Source organism: Dufourea novaeangliae, unplaced genomic scaffold, assembly GCF_001272555.1.
Source record: "Dufourea novaeangliae isolate 0120121106 unplaced genomic scaffold, ASM127255v1 scaffold55, whole genome shotgun sequence".
Lineage (NCBI taxonomy): Eukaryota > Metazoa > Arthropoda > Insecta > Hymenoptera > Halictidae > Dufourea > Dufourea novaeangliae.
In genome coordinates, this window is record NW_015373934.1 from 1,454,600 (window position 1) to 1,477,768 (window position 23,169).

The 23,169-nt window shown below is 37.8% G+C and overlaps 4 protein-coding genes across 6 annotated transcripts; 2 read left to right on the forward strand and 2 right to left on the reverse strand.

Moving 5' to 3' along the window:
• Positions 1–76: 76 nt before the first annotated feature.
• LOC107185263 (sialin) lies at positions 77–12,944 on the reverse strand. 2 transcript variants are annotated; one of them, XM_015572919.1, is made up of 5 exons: positions 12,804–12,944; positions 3,241–4,081; positions 2,831–3,150; positions 2,373–2,617; positions 77–669 (listed from the first exon to the last, which is right to left on the reverse strand). In XM_015572919.1, exons 1-5 carry the CDS (start codon positions 12,877–12,879, stop codon positions 517–519), a joined length of 1,635 nt encoding a protein of 544 aa, XP_015428405.1. In that variant the 5' UTR covers positions 12,880–12,944; the 3' UTR covers positions 77–516. The 2 variants fall into 2 exon arrangements, with proteins under 2 accessions (XP_015428405.1, XP_015428406.1); XM_015572920.1 differs by lacking the exon at positions 12,804–12,944 and adding an exon at positions 6,691–6,963.
• Positions 11,738–16,690, forward strand: LOC107185264 (2-hydroxyacyl-CoA lyase 1). The gene is made up of 12 exons (XM_015572921.1): positions 11,738–11,821; positions 13,336–13,477; positions 13,657–13,741; positions 14,557–14,738; positions 14,812–14,988; positions 15,060–15,301; positions 15,369–15,554; positions 15,632–15,707; positions 15,786–16,023; positions 16,152–16,259; positions 16,399–16,522; positions 16,583–16,690. The coding sequence occupies exons 1-12, from the start codon at positions 11,777–11,779 to the stop codon at positions 16,676–16,678; spliced, it is 1,701 nt and encodes a 566-aa protein (XP_015428407.1). The 5' UTR covers positions 11,738–11,776; the 3' UTR covers positions 16,679–16,690.
• A 259-nt stretch (positions 16,691–16,949) lies between these two features.
• On the reverse strand, positions 16,950–17,750 carry LOC107195241. The gene is made up of 3 exons (XM_015585043.1): positions 17,579–17,750; positions 17,263–17,471; positions 16,950–17,181 (listed from the first exon to the last, which is right to left on the reverse strand). Exons 2-3 carry the CDS (start codon positions 17,346–17,348, stop codon positions 16,950–16,952), a joined length of 318 nt encoding a protein of 105 aa, XP_015440529.1. The 5' UTR covers positions 17,349–17,471; positions 17,579–17,750.
• A 785-nt stretch (positions 17,751–18,535) lies between these two features.
• On the forward strand, positions 18,536–22,297 carry LOC107195215 (FAS-associated factor 2). Of its 2 annotated transcripts, none has more exons than XM_015585018.1 (9): positions 18,536–18,788; positions 20,149–20,306; positions 20,399–20,479; positions 20,709–20,934; positions 21,022–21,208; positions 21,276–21,449; positions 21,541–21,636; positions 21,710–22,022; positions 22,133–22,297. In XM_015585018.1, the coding sequence occupies exons 2-9, from the start codon at positions 20,244–20,246 to the stop codon at positions 22,295–22,297; spliced, it is 1,305 nt and encodes a 434-aa protein (XP_015440504.1). In that variant the 5' UTR covers positions 18,536–18,788; positions 20,149–20,243. The 2 variants fall into 2 exon arrangements, with proteins under 2 accessions (XP_015440504.1, XP_015440503.1); XM_015585017.1 differs by having other exon boundaries at positions 20,174–20,306.
• The last annotated feature ends 872 nt before the right edge of the window (positions 22,298–23,169 follow it).

Genomic DNA, 23,169 nt, shown 5'->3' on the forward strand with positions numbered 1-23,169 from the left:
GTAAATACTATTAATTTTTAAATCTGTAGAACCATTTCACCGTAAGAAGGTATAACTGTATTAGAGGAGACCACCATTACGATTATAAAGGTACTTTATTCGATAACGTAACGACGCGAAAGTATCACTTTATACACAACATTACTAAATTACGTACAAAATTAACAAGTTCCATTTGGTATACAAAGTTGTGTCACATGAACAACGTGTCTTGTACTATAAATTTCACTCTCTTTTAAGAAACGCATCCGTGCATCGGTAGATTCATAAAACATACACAACAACGCTAGGCGCCGTCGCGGGACGCTTCGCTTTGCCCGTCAAAGGTTTTTACTAAAATATTCCATTAAGAACTCAGCCACGATTTTCATCCAAGTGAAAGTTCACAACGCTTTACACTCACGCGTCGACACGTAGCCCAGATCTCTCTTTCTCTCTCCTCTTCTTGCTGTCTTAATTTCAATAAAACTGTTGGGTAACACGGTATAAGAATCCTACGGCGCTTTTTCGGGACAGCTAGTCCCTACGAGCTTGTTCCGCGTCGTCCTCGCTGCGAATCTCGTTCCAACTTTGAATGTTACCGCTCCCGCCGAGAACGAAGATCACCATGCAAACCGTGCAGACGCCTGCCCCGATCCAAAACAGTATCTGCCATTTCTCTATAGGATTCTACAAAAGGAAATTGTAACGGAAAAATGTCCAATTAACAATAGTTCGCGGATCTAGCATCATGTTCTGTTCCAACCGTCCCTATCATGTGTATCATATTGCAAATGGTTGAAAAACATGCCAATTATCGCTGTAATTGTTAAAATGATAACGATCAGTCCACCCCGAAGTTTGAACCATGTCGAAGCATAATCTAAGTGTTAGTAATACTGTTAACTAATTTACCAGATCAACTCATATATACCAAATTACCAATATGTATTGCTGTTAAGGATGAAGGCAGTGATGAAGAGCGTTGGATGATATAGTGCATGTGCATGGATGTGAGTGGACCACGGAATGGTGCGACTTGTAGGTACTTCTCGTACTATAAAAAATATCGAAGATATAGAGACAAGCAGTACCCACGAGACGACACCACCGACGACACGATCTAGACAAGCACGAGTATAGGCGATGATTTTTAGCGAGTTCCTACACCAGTGTTGCGGCTAATTCTTGTTACCATTATTGACGTTCTTTATTAGTACGTGCTACTAGTATCCTGCTAGGAATTAACGGATTACTGTGTACCGCGTACGATGTCCAACGAGTCACGCGGGACTACGACACAAGAACAACAAAAGTCTGTTCGCGGTTTCCAAATCGGTGAATTACATAAAACCAGGGCTTGAAATCTGTTATGATTTCGGCTTAGATTCTTGAAACAGTTACAAAGAACTTTTATTCTGAATAACTGTTACGAAGAACCTAAATTTCAGGCTATATAAGTTTTAATTACGGTTCCTATAACAGCTCTCATATCAATATTGTTTAGGCTCTATATCAGTTCCGAATAGAATATATTTTAGAATTTTAATATATATTAGAAATTTATGTTCTTCGTAACAGTTAGTCAGGATAAAGGTTCTTCGTAACTCTTTCAATCGGAACTTTTATATAAGAGTCTGAAACAGTTATTTTCGGAACCGTTTCAAGCCCTGCATAAAACGATACGCGCACGCGAAATCCGTACCGTCGACACACGATACGACGGAATTCGAACGAGCCGCGAAGAACACCTCCGTTTCGGATGCAACGCATACACAATTCCCCAGTACTGCCCGTACTATGAGTTACGCAACACAGTACAAGGCTGGACTGAGGTGTCGAGCATGCCAAGAGCACCTTCACGTGCGACAAGCTGTAACGAGACACCTAGGCTAGCTACAACATATATTATCGACGCGAACAAACAGAAAAAAAAAAATTATGTAATTTCGTGCAAATGTTTCTCTCCGTATCGGTTCGACGCCTCTTGCGTTAGGTGAAGAGGTTGCTAGCGATTCGAAAGTCGGCATTTAGACCAATAATACGATTGCGAGATCCATCCCGGATGCGATCAAATATTTCACATACTAGTTTCGACTAATACCAGGGATAAGTAAAGAGAGTTAAATGATGATTGAAGAGAAATTCCGGTATTGTTACTTTAACAATCTATAAGCAGAGATGAGCACAATTCTATGGAAATAATACATAGTGAGAAACAGCAGTATCTAAGATCGTCATCCTGACCTTTAAACAGTTCACGAGGTTAGATAATTGTTTGCAAAGTGTCTACTCAGCAAAGACTAGCAACAAGCGGATATGGAAGCAAAAGCCCGATGGATCGTGTGTTGGGCGAAACGATCGGATGTGGGAGAAATGAAACTAAAACTTACTCCGTATTTTCCCGCGATCTCCTCGACCAGTGGCGAAATTATCATACCGGACATGGAACCGATCGTGTTCATCAAACCGTATAGAAGACCGGCGAAATTCGGGGACAGGTCCTGATTGTTGGACAGATTCGATATGGCCGCTGCTCCGTTGAAGCCTAATGCGAACACCAGAAATACGTTCGCCAGAACAAATCTACAGCCAACGTAGCCGACCAGGATGAGAAACACGGCTGGGACTAGGTGAGCTGTGAATAATCGAAAAAGACACCACACGATTATTAAAAATATCATTATTGAATGTATTTAAGATATAAAACGGTTTTTCACTATACAGGGTATTCGCAATAATTTGTACCATCGTTTATTTCGTAAACGGTAAACATCAGAAGAAAAAAAACGATGGTACCAATTATCACAAACACTCTGTACATCATCTATTTAACCCGGAAATTACTTACAGAAGACGGTGGCGCCCTTCCGGAGAATGGTGAGAGTAACGATCTCTTTGCGCTTGAGAACGTCGCCGCCCCAGCTGAACACGAAACCCAATAATAACCTGTTCGCCCACGGCAAGCTCGCTGCGATCCCGCCCTTGGTCAGTTCGAAGCCCAACGCTTTGGTCAAATAAAGCATCATCGAGTTCTGATAGAAGAACAATATGAACAGGTTCCCGAAGTGGCAACAGGTCAGGCTGAGAAATGGCACCGAGGTGAGGATCGCCTTCAACGGCGTGTCTCTCAACGAGGGTTTCGTCTTCCTCACGGTACCCGCTTGCGATCTACAAAAACAAAAAAAACAAAATAGCCATCAACCACGAAGCTTTCCTTCGACATGAGAAGTTTCTCTAATTAACTACAATATTACTGACTCTAGAATATATTCCTTCTCCTTGTTCGAGATACCCGGATGTTCCCCCGGACTGTCGTAGGTCAGCACCGCCCAGAACAGTATCCATACAAGCATCAGCAACGAGGGTATGTACCATCCGTTCTCCCATTTCAAGTTCTCGGCAATCATCGCCACCATCGGATAAGTTAGAATCGTGCCGAACGTGCCGCCGAGGAGGGACCAAACGAACCTCGATTTCTCGTCGGGCGGCGACCACTGGGCGACCAACGAGTGACAGGCGGGAAACGTGACGCCACCAGCGAGACCGACGATCACCCTAGTCAACAGCAAAACGACCCAGTGCAGCTGAGCGAGGATCGGACTGATCAACGACACCAACGCGGCTACCACAGAGGTCCATAGAATCGCCTTCTTCGGTCCCCATCGTACCGCCATTACACCGCCGAGAAGATTCCCGGGAACGTTTCCGTAACTGTACGCAGCGATCAGCTGACCTCGTACTTCCGGTTTCCAATCGAACGGACTCCCGTTGAACAGCTCGATCGGCGAGTCCGACGGCCGAGCGTCGTCGGTGCTCGCCCGCGAGACGCGAGCGTTTAACGATTTCTGCGCAATTTGTTCGGCCGCCTTAAGACGCTCGGATAGAATGTAGTCCTCGAGCTCGAGGCCAGGGTCCAACCACGATATCGCACGACGTACACGCGAATCGTCGTCCGTCTTGCATGCTCCGCCAGTGTTGTTACCGCCCTCAGAGTGGATCATCGGCACCGCGAGTATCGGCATCTGCAGACGACACATGTAGTTCGTCCAGCAGGCGGTGAACATCATTATACCGATCATCAAACGCGTCGGGAGCCATCCTGCGAAAGAAACGACACCACTGAGTGAGAGAGCTCGATGCTCGGTCAGGCGGGCGCGGAGTTGGGAATCGATGGAAGGCGCTTTCTTGTGTTTTAACCAGGGCTTGAAACGGTTCCGAAAATAACTGTTTCAAACTCTTATATAAATGTTCCGATTGAAAGAGTTATGAAGAACCTTTAGTTCTGGACGTTTACCCTGAAGTTTCGGTTCTTCGACTGGGATCCCCACAAACCAGCGGAGTATTTCTCAAAATCCGAATTTTCAGGGTAAGATCCCTTGCGAGTATGTACTTTTCATCATCAGTATATTCTATTTTATTCGACATAACCAACATATAAATATATCAAGCCTTCTTGTGGACTAAAATGCGATTCTCGGGGTTCCGTCATGTCTACGCGAAATTTACCATAGGGATGGTTGAAAATTAAGAATTTAACGAATATTCGAACGATTGTGAGAGGATTTTTCGGCCAATAGAAAGGTGAATTGACATCTCGACTCGGTCATCGGAACTTACTCAGTAACTTCCATATCACCGAATCCGGACCCGTGAAGAAGTTGGAGACGCCGGACGCGCCTTCTTGGATAGAATTGAGAATGAACATCGGTGGTCGAGGGAATGATAATATTGGGATTAAATCAAAATAACGCTGGATACCGATGTAAGAAGCGGGTGCCGACCGATTGCCATGCCAACCGTAGTGTCTGATGTTTCGCGAATTTGTTTCAAAATTCAAATTTCAACCTCATCTCTCGCAAACATCTTCAAATCGCTAATTTATTAAGTCTGTGCAACGATATTCGCAAGATCGTTTCTAACTTCAACGTTCACCACATTCATCACCGATCTTTGCGAAGTGGATAAACAAAGGTGGGCGCGATTTTACGAAATTTAACAGTTTAGATAAGTAGCCTATTGATTTACCCTGAAATCAGGGTTAAAGAAAAAATCGTTACGTTATTTTATTAGAATATTTGCTATTTTTCGTGACTAATTCGCTACTGAGACTCAACTGTTTTTTTTTAGTAGTTCCTTGACTGTTGATCGTTAGATCTACTAATATATTAAATAGACAAGCAATGTGTTAATAATATTAGTTTATTGTTTCCTGCTTTTGAAACCTGTCGAAGATAGAAAGCATTTCTTCTAAACTGGGAAAGTTGTGTCTAATGAATACATATACGCTTAAGTGGTCAGGATTCCGCACGAGGGGCCTTTCCTTCTCGATCGGAATGTAATTGGACGGTGTACGTGTGTTTTAACCCTTTCGTTCCCACTGTTGCCAAATGGCTACGTATTTGAAATTATGAAATAAAATATTAATGTCGTGTATTTTTCCTTGTCTGTGAGTACATATACATAATAGTTTCTTCTAGTCTTGTACAGATGGTATGGCAGACATTTGAATATGCACTTAAAAAGTTGATCGGCAAAATAAGACATTCATCCTCAGTTTCCTTCAGTCGATGCAATTCAGGTGTTGAGCACTATTGCAAATATAAAACTTACAAAACTCTAATTGTTTTTCAAATATTTCAAGCTTTTGTTTAAATTTAATTTTTAAGGTTTATTGATCAAAGGTAAGGAAAGCAATCTTGAACATAGAAATACAAGAAAATCTTTGGGGATTATTAAAGAGTTTGGGAACGAAATAGTTAAGAAATACATTCCGTCATCGTCGAGCGACAATTGAATTTTGAAATCTGTAACACGAACACTCCCGTTCTGAATACAAAAAACTGAACGACGATTTATAGTGAATAATTCACCGTGCTACTCGAAACTTTCCTAGTATCTACTATATGGCGCTTCCCCCGCCGACAATACGGGACGGTACAATTACCGTCAGAAAGTTCTCGGCCACACTTTCCAACCGTTTCAAACACCGTATTTACAATACATTTGATTTCGTCCTACAAGATTGTTTACAAAATCATTCCCCGACAATGATGTTACTTTCTGGTCAGAAGAAAAAGAAAAAAATTCAAAATCTGATATACACCGCCCCAGGAGAGTTTACCAATAACGAATCGAGACGGAAGCTTGTTAACGTGCGATTTCGAAATTGTCGCGTATCTAGGAACGCGCCCGATAATAATATTAAGAAATGTGAAACAGACGGTGTGGAGAACGCGATATCGCCGCTGGGACACGACTAAATAACGGACTTCGAAGCAGTATGCAAAGAGCTTTGCGAAATATCTCTCGAATCTTGAATACTTTGGAAATTCCAACGACACCCAGTTCTTTCCTGTATAATAATTCTGCGACAACCCAATTTAAAAGATTTTAATAAGGCCTAGGTCTACTCCCTGTATCGTCGATACGAAGTTCGAATAAACGAAAATAGTAACACGAAGGAATCGACCGTCCAATGACAACTCAATTTAAGGGATCTTAACATAGAAATCTAATGCACCTTTTCAGATTCCTCTGATTTTAAACTAACAAATTAGTGGAGAATTTAGTTCATCTAGCATTAAATAATAATTTACAAGAAACCTAACTAGAGATATAACTTCAAAATTTCAACAAGACTGTATTTCCACCTGACGTTTGCCCAAAGGAAATGAAGATAAAAGACCTTTCTTTCAGTTTCACACTCACGTGGAAAGTACTTCTTGTACAGCTGCGTGTACATTCTGCAGCTTCGCCGGGGAATACACGGAGGCCCAAAGGAAGACCAGCAGCCAAGACACGTCGACAGGGGTTAGGGGTTGGAGACACCTTTCTTCAGGACATCTTCTCGAAGGATTTCCTTTCCCTCTTCGACTACGAACACACTCTTACGACCCCGTAGAATGGAGAACCGCGGACGAGAACACGACACAGACCCGAATCCCGTCGTAGGAGTGACTGATGACACTGGTGATCCAGCCGACGGTATTTAAGGAGCGGGCAGGTGCGAGCGAGTGGGGACACCAGGTAGATCCCTTCCTCGCGTCGAAAGAGGACAACGAGACTCCCGAGGATTGGTACTCGCCCCAACCCCCTAAACTGGAGTGGGGAAAGGGGTACCTTCTTACTGTACTTCGGGGGTAAATTTACAATATTGAGCCTTAACTAAACCCTACCAAACCCTTGAAAAAAGATAGGAATTAAAACGACAAAACGATTGTTGTGTTAACCGATGTTCGGATTGATTTTTCGATGAAATTTGCCAGGATATTTTAACTCGACTTCGATTTGCGTCAAAAAGTTGTTGGGGGTATCAACACTATAGCTGCCAGTATCGAATGTATGCTAAATTAAACTGTACAATATTGTGATATACATAATATAGAATACAATCTTGCATAACATATTCCGTCGAATGCGCTATTATAATTTCAGTGATCGTAAAATAAGAAATTTGGAATCCGTTATTTTGACGTGTTTGATAGTTCTAAATAGTCTTAAGTCCTAAATAGATGGACCTCATTTTATTTTATTTTGTTTTCTCTATTATGTTACAGTAGGCTCTTCAATTCATTTGGGTCCTTCTCTCCATTTAAAAAAACGTTACCATTAGAGAAATCTCAGAAGATATGACCTTGGGATGACCTTCTAATTTCCCCCTACTTTTAATTCTAAATAAGAGAATAATTAAGGGTGGCAGAGTTAGGTGGGACACCCTGTATATACGTATCTATAGAACTTCGATAGAAAAGACACTGGTGTGTTTCTCGGTTTCGCCGTCTCTACGTAAACGTAGGGAAAAAAATTGAACGCAATAACGCCGCGTTGTCGTGCAGCCCGCGATGATCTCCGATTTGACATCGTCGGAACGCGCGGTTTCCTTAATTTTCAATAATTTTCCCGCCGTTTTACGTAACACAACCCGCGCGTCCAACCGCAGAATTCGTTGCAGCCGGGATTCCATTACTCCGATTTTTCGTCCCGTATATAAGCAACCACGGGCACCGTGTAACGTTGATCGTCCATTCATTACAACGAATAACAAGAAAATTCAAAAACAATCTGTATTACCACTAAAACCACCGACGATAAACGCATATTCGCTTCGATCAGTGGATAAACATGAAAAACTATTGAAAATTTAGAAATTAACTAATTTCTTCACTTTCATATCGTATAAAATGTGCAGAAGATTTAAGAAAATGTATTGTCATAACATTTTAATCGTCGTTGTAAGAGTGTATTGACAAGTCTAGTTCTAGTGTTAAAACAAGACTGAAAAGGAGGCATCCTACATCATCCTAGGAATCATCTTAAGATGGCATTTCATTAGAAATTTTCACCCACCTGCCATGTAACCCATACAAGAATTTACCTAATGTTTAATGGACGATTTGCAAAGTAAGAATAAAAAATAAGAAATAAAGAATCTTCGAGAACTGTTATGGCCGCGCTCCTATGCCCTTCTCGATCGTCGTTAACACGATCGATTGTTTATTCCGTGGTGTCCATTGTCTTGGACCGTCCATCGTTGAACTTTCATTGATCGGTATCGGGAGCAGTGTTACCCATAACACAGAGTCGGCTTTAACGTGTCACAACATCGACCACAATGTTAATTGAAACAGGAAGCTGTTCCCATAGCACATCCGCGACCGAGAACTCGGAGGAGGAATTTAAAATAAACACGGTGTCGCTTTGTGCCCGATCGTTTCATCGGACGAAACGATCATGTTTTCGATACCGAACGACTTGCCCCGTTACAAATTCGGAGAACAGAAAAACTGAATAACTGGTTTAACTCTATTTTAAAAAAAAAATTTAATTAATTGATCTACATGCTTCGAATTGGACCAAAGAATACAAATTCACCATAATATAAAGACAATTCAACAACAAATATTCTATTTAGTTCTAACTTCGAAATTTTGAACGATTTTTTTTTCTTAATGGTTGTATGTACTAACAAGAATGAAAAATTTATGTTGATAATAAGATCAAATTTTGTTAACACTAGAACTACCAAACCCGTAAAAATAACGGATTGCGGGTTTCTTGTTTTCAAATTACTGAAATTATAATAGTGTTCTAGACGAAATTTATGTTGGCTTCTAATTTACTGCACATTTTATGTTATACTGTATTACGTTAAATTGTACTATATATTGAGTATATTACTATATTATACAATTTAATTTAATATAATATTCAGTGCTAGTGTTAAATATCGTAATAAATAGCTTTTCAGTAGATAATATAGACAAAATGGCAAAATGAAATATTTTCTTCGTAATCGTTAAATAATTCAGGGCTAAAAGAATTAAATAATATGTAGGGTTTACGATGTTCGTTAAAACGGTTATTAGAACATTTATTTTTTTTGGCGACATTCCAGGTAGAGTGAGGCTTCTCGTGAAATTGCACCGTACCCGGGCATAGCAATAATTATTTGCGCCTTGAACCGTTAGGTCGTCTTACGCGCCATTCTTGTATAGGCACCCCTCGACAATAAACGCGTTTTCCGGCGAAAATCCTCTTGGGGCCTTTCCGGAATAAAATCGAACCGGCGAACGCCTTACGCCCGCCGTTTCAATGGGAACACTGCCCCCCTACCTGGACACGGTTGCTCGACCGTTCAGGTATATAACAACAACGAAAATGACCAATTTACAGGTAAAATATGTATACAGGGTGAGTCACCTAACATTTGCACCTCAAATATCTTTATTGTTTTTAAAGATACGTTAAATGTCCTAAGGACAAAGTTGAATGGTTCAATTGGGCTCACACGATACCAAAAAATTTTTTTGTACAGATATCAAGGTCACATAATTTTTTTAAATGTAACCATCCTTTTTCTGTGACCATGAATGATCTTGAATAATAATAGTCACTGAATTCCTAATGAAAGGAACTATCATTGTAGGTCTTTAAAAAAGGGTGGTTTCATTGAAAAAAATGAAGGTGACATATCTTTAAAAACAACAAAGATATTTGAGGTGCAAACGTTAAGTGACTCACCCTGTATAATCTTTCTTAGTTCAGGGTTTCCCGAATCAACGTGGAGAGAAAGGGATTTTTTCGCCCTTCGCGTGGTCGTAAACAAACAACGCCGGTACATACAAATGCTTGAGCTACGATTGTCCGAACAATTTTTCGGCCGTGCGTCACTCTGAACTTGTAATTTGTTCGGTAGCCGAACGGGCGAATAATTTACCGGTTAAATAGGTAATTAAGATTCGTAGAAAAACGTGTTCTCGCGTATCTCGTGGTTTCGTTCTGTAACGAATACCTATAGATTTTTGAAAACCGTTTCATGAAAACGGATACCATCGAATGTTTTGCGCTTGTCTTAGAAGAGAATTCTATTGAGATAGTGTTGTTAGCTTCGACGAATTTATAACGTATACACGGTAAATGCACCAATGAATGAACATTGCAGAAATTTTGTAACTATTATAGTCGAATTTTAAATGACCAAAATATTGATGAATATTCGACGCATGAAAATTAGACTTTTTAATATCGATTTTATTTTTTAAATTAGAAACTAATTTTAAAAAATTAGATATTAATTAAATTAAAGAGAAAAAATACAGATTTCACCAGTGTTTGAATATTTGAACATGAAACAAGGAATTGAACAAAATTCAATGTTTGCTTATTCGAATGGATTCATTTACTCGTTTTTGTATAGAATGTTCAGTCACTGGTACGTGTTCATTTACTGGTACATTCATCCTAATTCGTATTTTATGTGAAACCTGAAACAATTTACAATTACCAAATTTTATACAAACATCCAAAGTCTGCTGTATTCAGTAATTTCCACTAAAACTATGAAATAATGCAACTGTAACAATTGCATGACTCACCCTGTATAGAAATATAGTCGGGAAATACGTTTTGGAATCGGTATATACGACAACGATTTCGAGAGTTCCACGAATTGTCAGTTCCAGGTATCCTGTAAGTCAATAATTCGGAACCCCGTTATCCTTTGCAGCAAACTCCGAGAGGTCTGTACTTCTAATAGGACCGGGGGATTCACGAAAATGACCTGGTAAAGCTCCAGTAAATGAAAGAAAGGCATATTCCTTCGTTCCCAGGTAAAATCCTGCGTTATTTGCATATTATAATATTCCCGTTATTAATGATACAAGTTTTGAAAATTATAGAAATGTATTTACACGTAAGTATACCTAGACCGGGCTTCTTCTTCGGGCAAAACCTTCGAGGTTGTGTCAAGGTCAGCTTTCTCCTCTCAAATGAAACCATAACATTTTTAAAAGACCACGGTTGAAGCCCTTTTACCCGAAACTAACAACGGTAAGATTTATTTCGAAGGCATAAATTTTTCTCCTGGGGGCCCACTGACATTTCGAAGCCTCTTCAATTCTAAGTATAAAATATAAATATTCTTGTATAGTTGGTCGTGTTCGTTACACCCTCAAATTATTAAAAATAATAAAACTATAATGTGAACGAATATTATAAACTACTGTACGTATTTCGAAACGTAATGCACCACCTTCTGGGGCGCCGTAACGTTTGCACGTTACTAAATGACAAACGTTTCATTTTAATTGGAATTATGTATTCCACGGATTAATCGATAACCAAAATTAATCGATAACCGTTACATGTATATATCTTTTTTATGGGATACAAAGTTCACAGGCGCGGCTACGTGGAAGAAAAAGAAATTCATACAATCAACAGTTGACTCAAGCCAGTCATTTCGAGTGGGAGGAACTTAGGTACTGTGCGTTCCGTTGACAGAATTAAATGAAAGATGAAGAACGGAAATCAGATTGTCGCTGAATCCTTCAAAGAACAGGTATCGGATTTTCTCAATTTTCCTTCTTTCTCTGCATCTGTTTACTTCCTTTTAATCCCTTTTTATTTTAATAATTGTAACCTGAGTGTCATTTTTAAGGTTATGTGGTATATGTATATAGCTGTGGAATAAATTTATTTCTTGCATATTGTCATCGATATCTGCATTCGTAATTCCATATAAAAAAAACACTTACTATTCATTTCTAATTGTTTGGGATCTGTTATTTCAATTTTTTGGTCTACCTTTCGTGTACATATGCATACGAGAGACACAGACATGCACCGAGAATTTATCTTATCATTTATGACAGGATATCACGATCATTACAATGACTGTAATATATATAGGTGGTGCGCAGTTAAACTTATTATCGAAAAGTTTAATTTTTGGAAAATAAGAGATAAACTTTTTATACAGTCATGCTGTTATATTACCTCATAGCGAGCTTTGAATATTCATACTTTTCGTCTCTTTAAATCAACTTACGAAAATCAAACTCTCAAATGTTTAATACTCGAAAGAACTTTTAAGTATTAACGGCTTATATTGGAAACTTTATTTATCATATCCGATCATTTTGATCGTATTCTTACTGTTCGTCAGAAAACAATTTATTCAGTTAAAACTAAAAAAAAAGAGGTTCATTAATGTCCACGGGTGTTTTTATTTTATCGTGTTTTACGTAAACGCGTAAAGGTCAATCTGTTGCTCGAATAATTTAATTTCTCACCTGATATACGTTTATATTTCGCAAATCACGGAAGGAATAAGTTTAAATGCAATGAAATATGCACCAGGTGTGCACATATTGGAAACATCAAAGCATTTATGACTCAACGCTCTGTAGACTGTTCCATGAACTACTCGAGATCGTCTAACACGCTAGTCAAGGAAGACTTGAATTAATTATCATTTGTTCATTAGTCGAAAATTAGTTATTATTCATAATTTAGTAACGTGACAAAATTACAAGACTCACGTATCTTCGGTCGCGGTATTAGCGGAAGTCGTTCCTCTGCGTTGCGGAACGTGCTGCCTCCAATTCCTCGGTTCATTTTCGATCAACAAATTTAACGGACAATTTTAAATCGCGGTCATCGTGCGAATATTACGTTAACGACTGTTTTCCTCGTGCCTCCCGGGGCAATTATGTTCGACCGCTACGCAGTAGCTTTATTGATAATGGATACATACACAAATAGTAGGTACACGCGTACTATATATATTAACAAAGCGTGGTGATGATTGACATCCAGCTCGAACTGAACAATGTATACATTCGATTAATATAAATACCAATTTGATAACAGACAAGTACGTTTAGTTATTGCCAATTAAATGGAAGAAACATATATAAATGTTTTCACGTCACGTATGATTTCCTGTCTATGAATGCCTTATATGATGACGCGGGAGAAAGAGTGCGTATATCGTGTATTTACTTTGTAATATTATTATTCTGTGTATCAATGATAATAATACTAATAATTATAATTTAATTTCTTTGACAGGGCATCGAATATGTTTTCGGAATAATGGGACATCCCGTGATCGATCTGGCTCTGTGTATGCAGGCTGCAGGCCTCCAGTACCTGGGCTTTCGGAACGAGCAGGCCGCTTGCTATGCCGCCCAAGCATATGGATACCTGACCAGTGAGTGGGAACTGAATAAAGTTTATGAACGTAGGAAAAAAATGATTTCTCGAGAAGCCGAGCAAATGATTGGAAGAACCTAATATTAAAATAATTATTGGTCCGCCTAATGGACGTATTTTTCACTGTGTAAACGTTACTTTTAATTTAAACTACGATATTCTTTTTGTTTCAATTAGGAAAACCAGCGGTCGTTTTATGCGTTTCCGGGCCAGGATTGCTGCACGTAATCGGTGGAATGGCGAACGCTCAAGTCAATTGTTGGTGAGCATCGTTCGGATGGTCTTCACCTCCGTGCTACTTCTGCGCAGAACAAAAAAAACGAATTACGATTCGAGAGCTTCGTGTTACACGATTAATCTATCGCACAATAGGGAATTATCAACACGGCGCGTTTGAAAATATTGCTGTAGTTATTATTACGAATTACGAATACATCCATACCTCGCTTTACGGCCTAGATACGTTCCGGAAAAGTTGGCCGTAAAGCGAAAACCCGTATAACGAATCAATTATTTTGATACGAACCCATAATACAAATGCAATTGGATCTGTTCCAATTTTTTATAAAATAATACAGTTTTTAGTTCATAGAGCATTTTATTCTTTTTATTTCCAAACAGTACAGCATTTTTTTTGCTGTATAACGACACATTGTGGGTCGTAAATCGAAAAAGTGCCATAATTAAAAAAGGCCGTTATAGATAGCGAAATGCCGTATAAAGAGCGGCCGTATAGCGAGGTATAGATGTACTTCCATTCATATGTATCTTTCATCTGACGGTAATCTCGTATCAAACGATTACGATCAATTATGTAACCTGGCCAGCCGTTCATTGTGCTATATTATTAAAGAAAATACACGGCGTGTAAGTTAGATAATGATTATGTAAACGTGTGTCGTGCAGTAACCGTGTTAAAAGATGATACATGTAGAAGCGTTAAACCGAAGTAGCCGGTTGTTACATGTGAAAAGAAAAAAACAAAAGGCTCAGCATTTTCTGGCAATAAAATCAACTAGTTTCAGGCATTTTAGGGCGAATATTTCTGCGATTCATCGGGTATAAATTTTTACCTAGGCCGCTCATAGTAATCGGCGGGTCCTGCCCTCAGGATCACGAGGGTATTGGTGGTTTTCAGGAATGGCCACAGGTAGAATCCAGTAAACCCTATTGTAAATACGCCGCCAGGCCACCGCAAGCAACGCTCATACCGCTTCATGTGGAAAAAGCCGTCCGTCTTTCCACTTACGGTCGACCAGGTATACTTATTTCAAGCAATTCACTGCCATAAGACAAAGACATTATACAGTTCATCTTTAATGATACTCACAGGCGCTGCGTACTTGGATTTACCGGCGACGATACTGAATCAGTCCGTTGATGAGGAGAAAATATATAAAGTGGCCCCCTGTCCACCACCGCCATTGATATTTCCTGATCCCCAATCAATAGAAGAAGCGGCCAATTTGCTTATGAAGGCTAAGAAGCCGCTACTCATTGTTGGAAAAGGTTGATATTATTTCTTTGTTATGTAGAGACTGATTCATCGTTACTTCGTACATTGAAATCACATTTTACAGGAGCTGCTTATGGCAGAGCGGAAAATGAAGTTCGCAACCTCGTGAACTCGACGGGTATTCCCTTCCTCCCCACACCAATGGGAAAAGGCGTCGTTCCAGATACGGACGAACGATGCGTATCCAGCGCAAGAACTTTTGCGTTACAACAAAGCGATGTTATTTTATTACTAGGCGCCAGATTGAACTGGATGTTGCATTTTGGCAAGCCACCCCGTTTTCAATCCAACGTTAGAGTGATACAGGTATTATTTTTTATCGAACCGAGTGGTCAATAGACAAATAAAAAGAAAATGCATTATTACATCCTAGATCGATATATGCCCTGAAGAGTTACACAACTCTGTGCCCTCTGCAGTAGCGATCCAGTCTGACGTGTCCACAGCGGTGGAATGTCTTGGTCGTATTTTAAAAGCTCGCAAGTGGTCCATCGAAGGAAATAATCCATGGTGGAACGACCTTCTGGCTAAAGCAAATATAAATAAATCTATGGTTCATGTGAGCATCATACTTCAAATTTGATAATTACTGTCACTATGATTTATGCGTCCTCACTGTGTTTTCTTTTTTTACAGAGAATGTCAACGGATGTTTCTGTACCTTTAAATTACTATGCGGTTTTTAAACATATACAAGATATTATACCACCAAGTTGGTATCTATGTTCGCATAAACAAATGTAACATTGAAACATGGAAAGACAGTGAATATTTATTAAATTTTTTTTAGAGTCTATCATTTGCTCAGAGGGAGCCAATACAATGGACATTGGAAAAACAATGTTGCTAAACGACGAACCCCGACACAGATTAGACGCCGCTACGTTTGGCACCATGGGAGTGGGTTTAGGTTTTGCTATTGCAGCCGCCCTTTATTGCAAGAACAATGCGCCTACGAAAAGAGTATTTTGCGTAGAAGGTGACAGTGCTTTTGGATTTTCTGGCATGGAAATTGAAACTATGTTTCGGTAAAATTTATTACACTGACCAAATAATAAAAGTAACACATGAACTTTATCGGAAGTTCTTAAAAATCTGAATTGTAAAATAATACAAAGGAATTTATTTCTACATTGCACTATCCTCAATGTTTCAGATACAAATTGCCTATCATTATTATTATTGTAAATAATAACGGTATTTATGGTGGGTTGGATACTGAAACGTTCAGACAATTGCAGTCTTCCGGAGAACCAACGCAGGTGTAAGTTTTTTAATACACTCAGAATATTATTTCAATAATGCACTTTATTACATATATGCACATTCGTTAAAAAATAAGATCAAAATTTCATTTTTAAATTCTTATAAAAGTGTATAGTATACTTTTTGTACATGTTTAGAACACCGCCGTATTCATTAACATCTGAAACACATTACGAGAAAATGCTGGAAATGTTTGGTCGAAAAGGATACTTCTGCACAACTGTACAAGACATTCAACGGGCAGTGAAGTCGTGCCTTCAGGTAAATATGTTTTAAATAATTATTAAGAAACTATCATTTTAAATATAAATTAACTTGCAGGTGAACGATGCTCCTAGTCTAATAAATATCATGATCAATCCTCAAGCTGATCGTAAAGAACAAAAATACAATTGGTTAACAGAATCAAAACTTTAAATTTGCTTAGAACTGTAAAATAATTGTTTGGTCAAACTGTAAAGAGATGTATTATAATTAAACTGCAGATTTGATGCATTTAACTGTAAATATGAAGAATACAATAATGAAGATTTTATTTTACTTTTTCAAAATTGAAGTTATAAACATATGAATTTGCATAAACGTCTACAGTTTAATTACATTAAAATCACTTTTTTTCATTAAGGTGTAAGGCTTTTTTGTATAAATATACGAACATGTACAAAGTATTTAAGAACAGAAACTAAAATTACATATTGTTTAAACATGCTGTTATCTTCTTTTGAAATTCAGCAGAAGACAGACAACTCTTCAAATCGACCTGAAATTCGTTTTCTTCCTCATTGTTGTGAAGAACATCTTCAACATTTATTCCCATACCTTCAGCCGCAGCAGTCAGTGTTTCATTTGCGTTGGTTACTGCTGCACTGAGCTGACCATTCTCTTTTATGAGTTCATTAATTACTCCTAGTTCATTCTTTCTGGAAACAAAACAGTCACATATTAATGATATTTAGAAATTAATAACTAATATAATTATTTAAAAAAAAAAACAATTTTACATTTTCAACGTTAATCGATTAATGGAAAGTAATGTTTGATGAATTTCAACTGTAATATCAGTCCCTCTAGCGTCATCCGACGTCATATTTACTATAAATTACCGGAGATCCACAAATCAATATTTACAGCGGCTGAACTTTACTTAGGCTTAAATCATCTAGTATTGTCATAAAAATTGGTCCGTTCCTTCATTACATACAACTCAAATCTAAACAGAAGAAATACTATATAAAAACTTATAAACCCTTATATAGAATACAACCTGATTCATACAGAAATCCTATAATAAATACATATATTCAAAATTCATCTTACCCAGGACATTTCAGAACACCCAGTATAGAAAATAGCGATTCTCAACACACCATATTACAACCAATGACAGATCGGAAGTAAATTATAGGCTCCCTGAAGATTGTTAACTTTTCATTGGTCACCCTAGTGACTCGAATGTGCTTGACAAAGTCTAAAATTAATTCGATTTCTCCGTGAGCTTGTGTCAAACGAAATTCTGTTTGAAAATGGTTCACGGGTAAAAGTATAATCGTGTAAATTTTCCGGAATTAATTTCTTTTTATTATTGTCGGTTGCTAACCGCAATAACGTCCTACCAATCGGGATACGTATGTAAATAGAAACTGTTGACTGTCGTTTCGCCAATGCATGCAGTGACGTCACTTAAAATAGAACCTTGAAATCGTAAATTATCGTTAAAAAGAAAGATATGACACCAAAACACCAAGCATAGAGCACAGCGAGCAGACGAAACGTGCCGCGATGATGAAGCAGGAACGCCCGTAAGTCGGAGTCTGCGGATGATCGAGGTTAATCGTTTTCTGGTAGCACGACTCGAAATACTAGCTCATCAACGTAATTTCGCTCGAGTGCATGACTTTCTTATCAGCTGATGCATCAGTGTCGTGCTGTGGATCTGTGTGATTCGAACGATCGTCGAACAATTTCCATATATTTAGACGTTTATTTGATCCGCGTTTGGCGGATGTGCTGGAAAGGAGAGGAAGCGTTTCGTCAGTTTCCTAGCAGACCCTGCCTTAGATACGGGGATATTCGATGATCGGGTAAGGACGTATAATGACGTATAATTGCGTATAATATTCAAACGAGGAAGGATTCAGGTGAGGTGTCAACTCGGTAGACCTCTAGTGGCGAATGTAGGGAAGTAGTACCGCCTGTGCCGCCACACCTGGAGGCACTTCCGGGATAGTGTTTGAAAGCGGAAAAAGACGAGTTTGATATTTGAACGGCGCTGATGATTGGCTATATGTTGCATGCGCATTTAGATGCTGTGGTGCGCATGTACGGTCACGTCGCGCTGCCTAGCGTTAAGTTTAATTATTGAGAAAGTTGAGGTTAAGTATTGTTGAAGTATTGCTGTTAACCGCTGTTAAATATGTCAGTTTTTGGTGTAAAGGAGGATGGTCAGACTCTGACCGTCAGGGGCCGAAATTTATTAACCACTTAGGCACCTAAAATTTTAGTAAGGCATCATTCTATAGATCTCAAGGTATTATGAATGTGTAATTATTTATAGTAAATGTGATGGGAAAGTTGTAAAAAATGTAGATGAAGTTGCCGGTGCACCGAAAGACGAATTACAACTTGTTGACTTCCAATGATCGTAACTTCGAAACGAATGCATGAAATACAAAAATTCATTTTGTAACGAAAAGTCGATATTTATATAATACGTAAAGAAATAATGCCGAAATTGTTTATAACGCTAAATTGCGACAAATCAAAGGAAGGTATTACCATGCAAATATTCCGTGAAGTATGTTTCTAATTATACTATACCATATTTCTAAAACAAGGTGGAATATATTGAACGCGAAACATTATTGTTATACTTCATATTCCTCTTCTTTGGATGATGGTTTGCAATAAAATCATCGTTAATGATAGGTATGCGATGTATAAGGTGCAATCATGACTGTGCAGTTTGAAGTGTTTATACTTCAGGTGATTATTAAAAGGACCAGATTCCAGTGTGTCAGCTGTAGCATACTTGCCAAAACAAGCTGCCAAACAATACAAAAAAAATTGCATATAAGAAATGGATGATAGAATGTAAATAGATAAATGTAAATATGTATATCTGGACCCCAGAGCCACAGTGTATTAAGTCACACTTTTCAAACTTTAGGGGAGAGCAAATTGGAACTGTTTGGTAAGAATTCAGCAAGAAACAATTGCTACCTTTGAATTATTTAAGACAAGTCTCTACATGTAGAAATGGTGAAACTTTGCATTAATTCCCCTATGTGATGGACTTTACACTGTTTTAAAAATATCAACTTACTATCATTTATAGACTATTATATACCTATGTATATTAAAAACTAGACGACTTAGAACAAAATCATTTTTTCCATTGGAAAGAGTAAAATATTTGAAATAGGAAACATGTAAAATGTCATTTTTTTTTAAAAGTGGACTTAATACACTCTGGCTCTGAGCTCCAGGTATATGTAAGTGTAAATATGTAAATATAACTATTATTAAGATATAGTTTTGTACAAAAGGACATGTTAGAATATATTTTAACTTATATTATGTGATATATGTGTCAATTAGTGAACCTCCCACTACTCATATTTTTACAATGTCAATTGTAATTATATAAAGTGGGTAAAAGGTATAGCTATTGATGTTAACAAAAATGTATATAAAAAATATTGATAGTATTTAATTTAATTATTATAACGTTACTTTGAAGATGAAAGTATGACATTGACACTTTTCTCATACCATCATTATTTGTTACATAAATTTTTGTTAGCATCAATAGCTATACCTTTTACTTTACACACACGGTGTACATGCATTCAAATTTTGCGGTGTTTGGCCGCCATATTGTATTATAGTTCCGATTAAGGTTTCATATTCCAGAGGACGTTTAAAACACTATCCCACCACCTAACATTGGAGTTTCCTACCCCTGCGCTACACGCGTATTGTCATGGCAGATTTCGCGTTGAACGAACTCAGTGGCGATCAGACTGAGAAGATCCTCCAGTTCCAGGTGACTTGTTCACTTCACATGCTATGTCTTTTGTTATTATGCATTCAGTCTTTCTATGACATGATTGAGCCATATTATTCGAATGATTTCAGGATTTGACTGGCATCGAAGACCTGTCAATCTGCAGAGATGTCTTACAAAGGCATAACTGGAACCTGGAGGTTGCTGTACAGGTAAACTTTTGTAACTGTATCACCTACGACTAGGCCTTTTACAATCCTGTGCTAGAAATTTTCAATGCAAACATCCCAGAAAACTATGGTTGTGTATATAGGTCAATTGTGCAACACGGGTATCAATAATATCTCAGGGATTCATAAAGACTCCTTAACAATCACTGTGCATTATATTCTGTAAGTATATGTATGATTGAATTGACTTTATACTTTTCTGTATGTTTAGGAACAGTTAAATTTGTACGAAGGAAGGCCGTCAATGTATGCACAAGATTCACGATCAAGGCCACCACAAGTTGTTGATGATAGCAGTTCGAGAATATATTTCCATTATTCTGGAAGTTCCAGTGGCAGTGGTAGTTACTTATGGTATATCTTTTCCTTGTGTTATGAAAGAGTAATCAGTATCCTGCAGCTAGTCCTCTCAATATTTAGAGGGAATGCTGGACCTGGTAAGTTTTATCTGTATAATAGTTACACGCTATTTAGAAAGCTTTAAAAGTTTATAAAAAACACTGAAAGAACAATTGTATTTCAAGTGTCCTCCGACCCAGTGGAAGATGTAATTAACTTCATTAGATCCTATGAAGAACATTATGGTAGCAGTCATCCTGTTTTTTATCAAGGGTCATACAGCCAAGCTCTTTCTGATGCAAAACAAGAATTAAGATTTTTATTGGTCTACCTTCATAAAGATGAAGCTCAAGACATTGATCAATGGTGCAGGTAATTTGTCATATAATGTTCCATGAATTTTCTATGAAGATAGATAATACTAATCCTTCATGTACAGGAATACCTTAAATAATCCAGAAGTAATTCGATTCATAAACATCCGTACTTTGTTTTGGGCATGTAATGTACAATCTGGAGAAGGCTACAAAGTGGCTGAAGCCCTCAGACCTGGTTCTTATCCTTTCCTGGCTATTATTGTTTTAAAAGATAACAGAATGACAATAGTTGGCCGGTATGTAAACAATAACTCATACATGTTTCTGTACTTTCGACTTGTTTACAAGAATAATAATTAACAAAAATTATAATTCCATAAATTATAGAATGGAAGGTACACCATCTCCTTCAGATGTTATATCTCGTCTGCAAGCAATTATAGATCACAACGAAATTAACTTAATACAAGCGCGCCAAGACAGGTAAAAGGAAAAGTACGAATATTTCAATTTTCTAAAATTTATTTTCCAAATATTCATTATCCCGTAACTACAGAGCAGAACGTAGCGCTGCGCAATCATTGCGCCAGCAACAAGACCAAGCCTACGAGGAATCGTTACGCGCGGATCAAGAGAAGGATCGGAAAAGGGAGGAAGAACGAAGAGCTCGGGAGGAGCAAGAAGCTAAAGAAAAAGAACAATTAAATGCACAAGAATTGGAAATCCAACGTGTTCGTCGCGAGAAAGAACTCACTATTCACAAAGTACCCTCGGAACCAGAATCTAATAATCCTAATGCATGTCATCTTCTAATTAAGCTCGGGGAGAGAACAATGAAAAGACGGTTCCTCATGTCTGATACAATAGAGGTAACAAATGATTTTTTTTAATACTCTAGTGTAATCTTCATAGTGCACGACGTATAAATTTACATAAATATATTCACTATTCGATATCACTTCGATTCACTTTTCTCTAGGATGTATATCACTGGATCTTTAGTCAACCCGATTCACCAAACTGTTTCGAAATAACTACAAGTTATCCAAAAAGAATTCTGTACCCGTGCAGAGAAATCTCAACTTTGTTGGCTGCTGGACTAAATCAAAGAGAAGTTCTTCATGTTAACGACTTAGACGATTAACCTCTAATGATTATTCAGTGCTGCATTCTTTGTGTTTAAGTATCATTCCGAGGAAAAAATGGTACTGTCGTAAGAGACATTTATCAAAAGGATAAAGCAATTGTAAAACAGATCCATGATTAATATCAGAGCAAAGAAATGAATCAAAAAAACTATCTGTTACATCGCAGCTTCTGCATAGAACTACCTGTATCAGCTACTGTATATTACATTTCTCATGTACTGTGAATAACGCGCTCACTAAAATACACGTTGAATTAGGGAAGAGCAGATTTCGTTTTAGAAACAAAAAAGGGAAAAAAGGAACTTCTATACAATACGATTTCACAAAAGCTGTACACCAAACATTTATTATACTCGTCTTAATATTTTTTAGCTTAAATGAGCCTCTGTAATAAGCTGGCTAAGAAGTGTAAAGTAATTTATTAAAAAAAAGAGAAAATGGATGAATGAACGATGCAATAGTTATAATTAAAGCACAAATTTAATGTACGAATATAAAGTTTACGATATTCGGGAAATTAAAAGTTGTGTGCTCATAACATTGCATTGTTTTAAATCTATAATTTAGATATAACTGAAAAAGAATTTCGAACAAAAGTGATTCCTTCTGCGTCTAACCGTTTGCACAGTTCTGGTCAGTCAAATATTGGTTTAAAATGAAACTGGGGAAATCGTGAATAGATTTATCGAACACATTGAATTATAGAAAAAAGAAAAAAAGGTTAAGGGATAATAGTTTATCCTAGGAGGTAATCCAATTTTTTTTGTGTCACGATTTTATGAACACGCACCTAACGTTAACTACCTTTTTTCTGACTGATTATGTCTTTCAGTCTCCTCTAATTGAAGGCTAAATTAAACGTTATATA

What these genes read in the sequence shown, in the direction of transcription:
- LOC107185264 (XM_015572921.1), top strand. Translation starts at nt 11,777, where the DNA reads ATGAAGAACGGAAATCAGATTGTCGCTGAATCCTTCAAAGAACAG. An exon ending in AGCATATGGATACCTGACCA is followed by an intron (nt 13,478 to 13,656) that starts GTGAGTGGGAAC and finishes TGTTTCAATTAG; the next exon opens with GAAAACCAGCGGTCGTTTTA. An exon ending in CAGTGAAGTCGTGCCTTCAG is followed by an intron (nt 16,523 to 16,582) that starts GTAAATATGTTT and finishes ATTAACTTGCAG; the next exon opens with GTGAACGATGCTCCTAGTCT.
- LOC107185263 (XM_015572919.1), bottom strand. Translation starts at nt 12,879, where the DNA reads ATGAACCGAGGAATTGGAGGCAGCACGTTCCGCAACGCAGAGGAACGA. An exon ending in GAGAAGGAATATATTCTAGA is followed by an intron (nt 3,151 to 3,240) that starts GTCAGTAATATT and finishes TTGTTTTTGTAG; the next exon opens with ATCGCAAGCGGGTACCGTGA. An exon ending in GAAGGGCGCCACCGTCTTCT is followed by an intron (nt 2,618 to 2,830) that starts GTAAGTAATTTC and finishes GATTATTCACAG; the next exon opens with CTCACCTAGTCCCAGCCGTG.
- LOC107195241 (XM_015585043.1), bottom strand. Translation starts at nt 17,348, where the DNA reads ATGACGTCGGATGACGCTAGAGGGACTGATATTACAGTTGAAATTCAT. An exon ending in AATCGATTAACGTTGAAAAT is followed by an intron (nt 17,182 to 17,262) that starts GTAAAATTGTTT and finishes TTTTGTTTCCAG; the next exon opens with AAAGAATGAACTAGGAGTAA.
- LOC107195215 (XM_015585018.1), top strand. Translation starts at nt 20,244, where the DNA reads ATGGCAGATTTCGCGTTGAACGAACTCAGTGGCGATCAGACTGAGAAG. An exon ending in ACCTGGAGGTTGCTGTACAG is followed by an intron (nt 20,480 to 20,708) that starts GTAAACTTTTGT and finishes CTGTATGTTTAG; the next exon opens with GAACAGTTAAATTTGTACGA. An exon ending in ATACAAGCGCGCCAAGACAG is followed by an intron (nt 21,637 to 21,709) that starts GTAAAAGGAAAA and finishes CCGTAACTACAG; the next exon opens with AGCAGAACGTAGCGCTGCGC.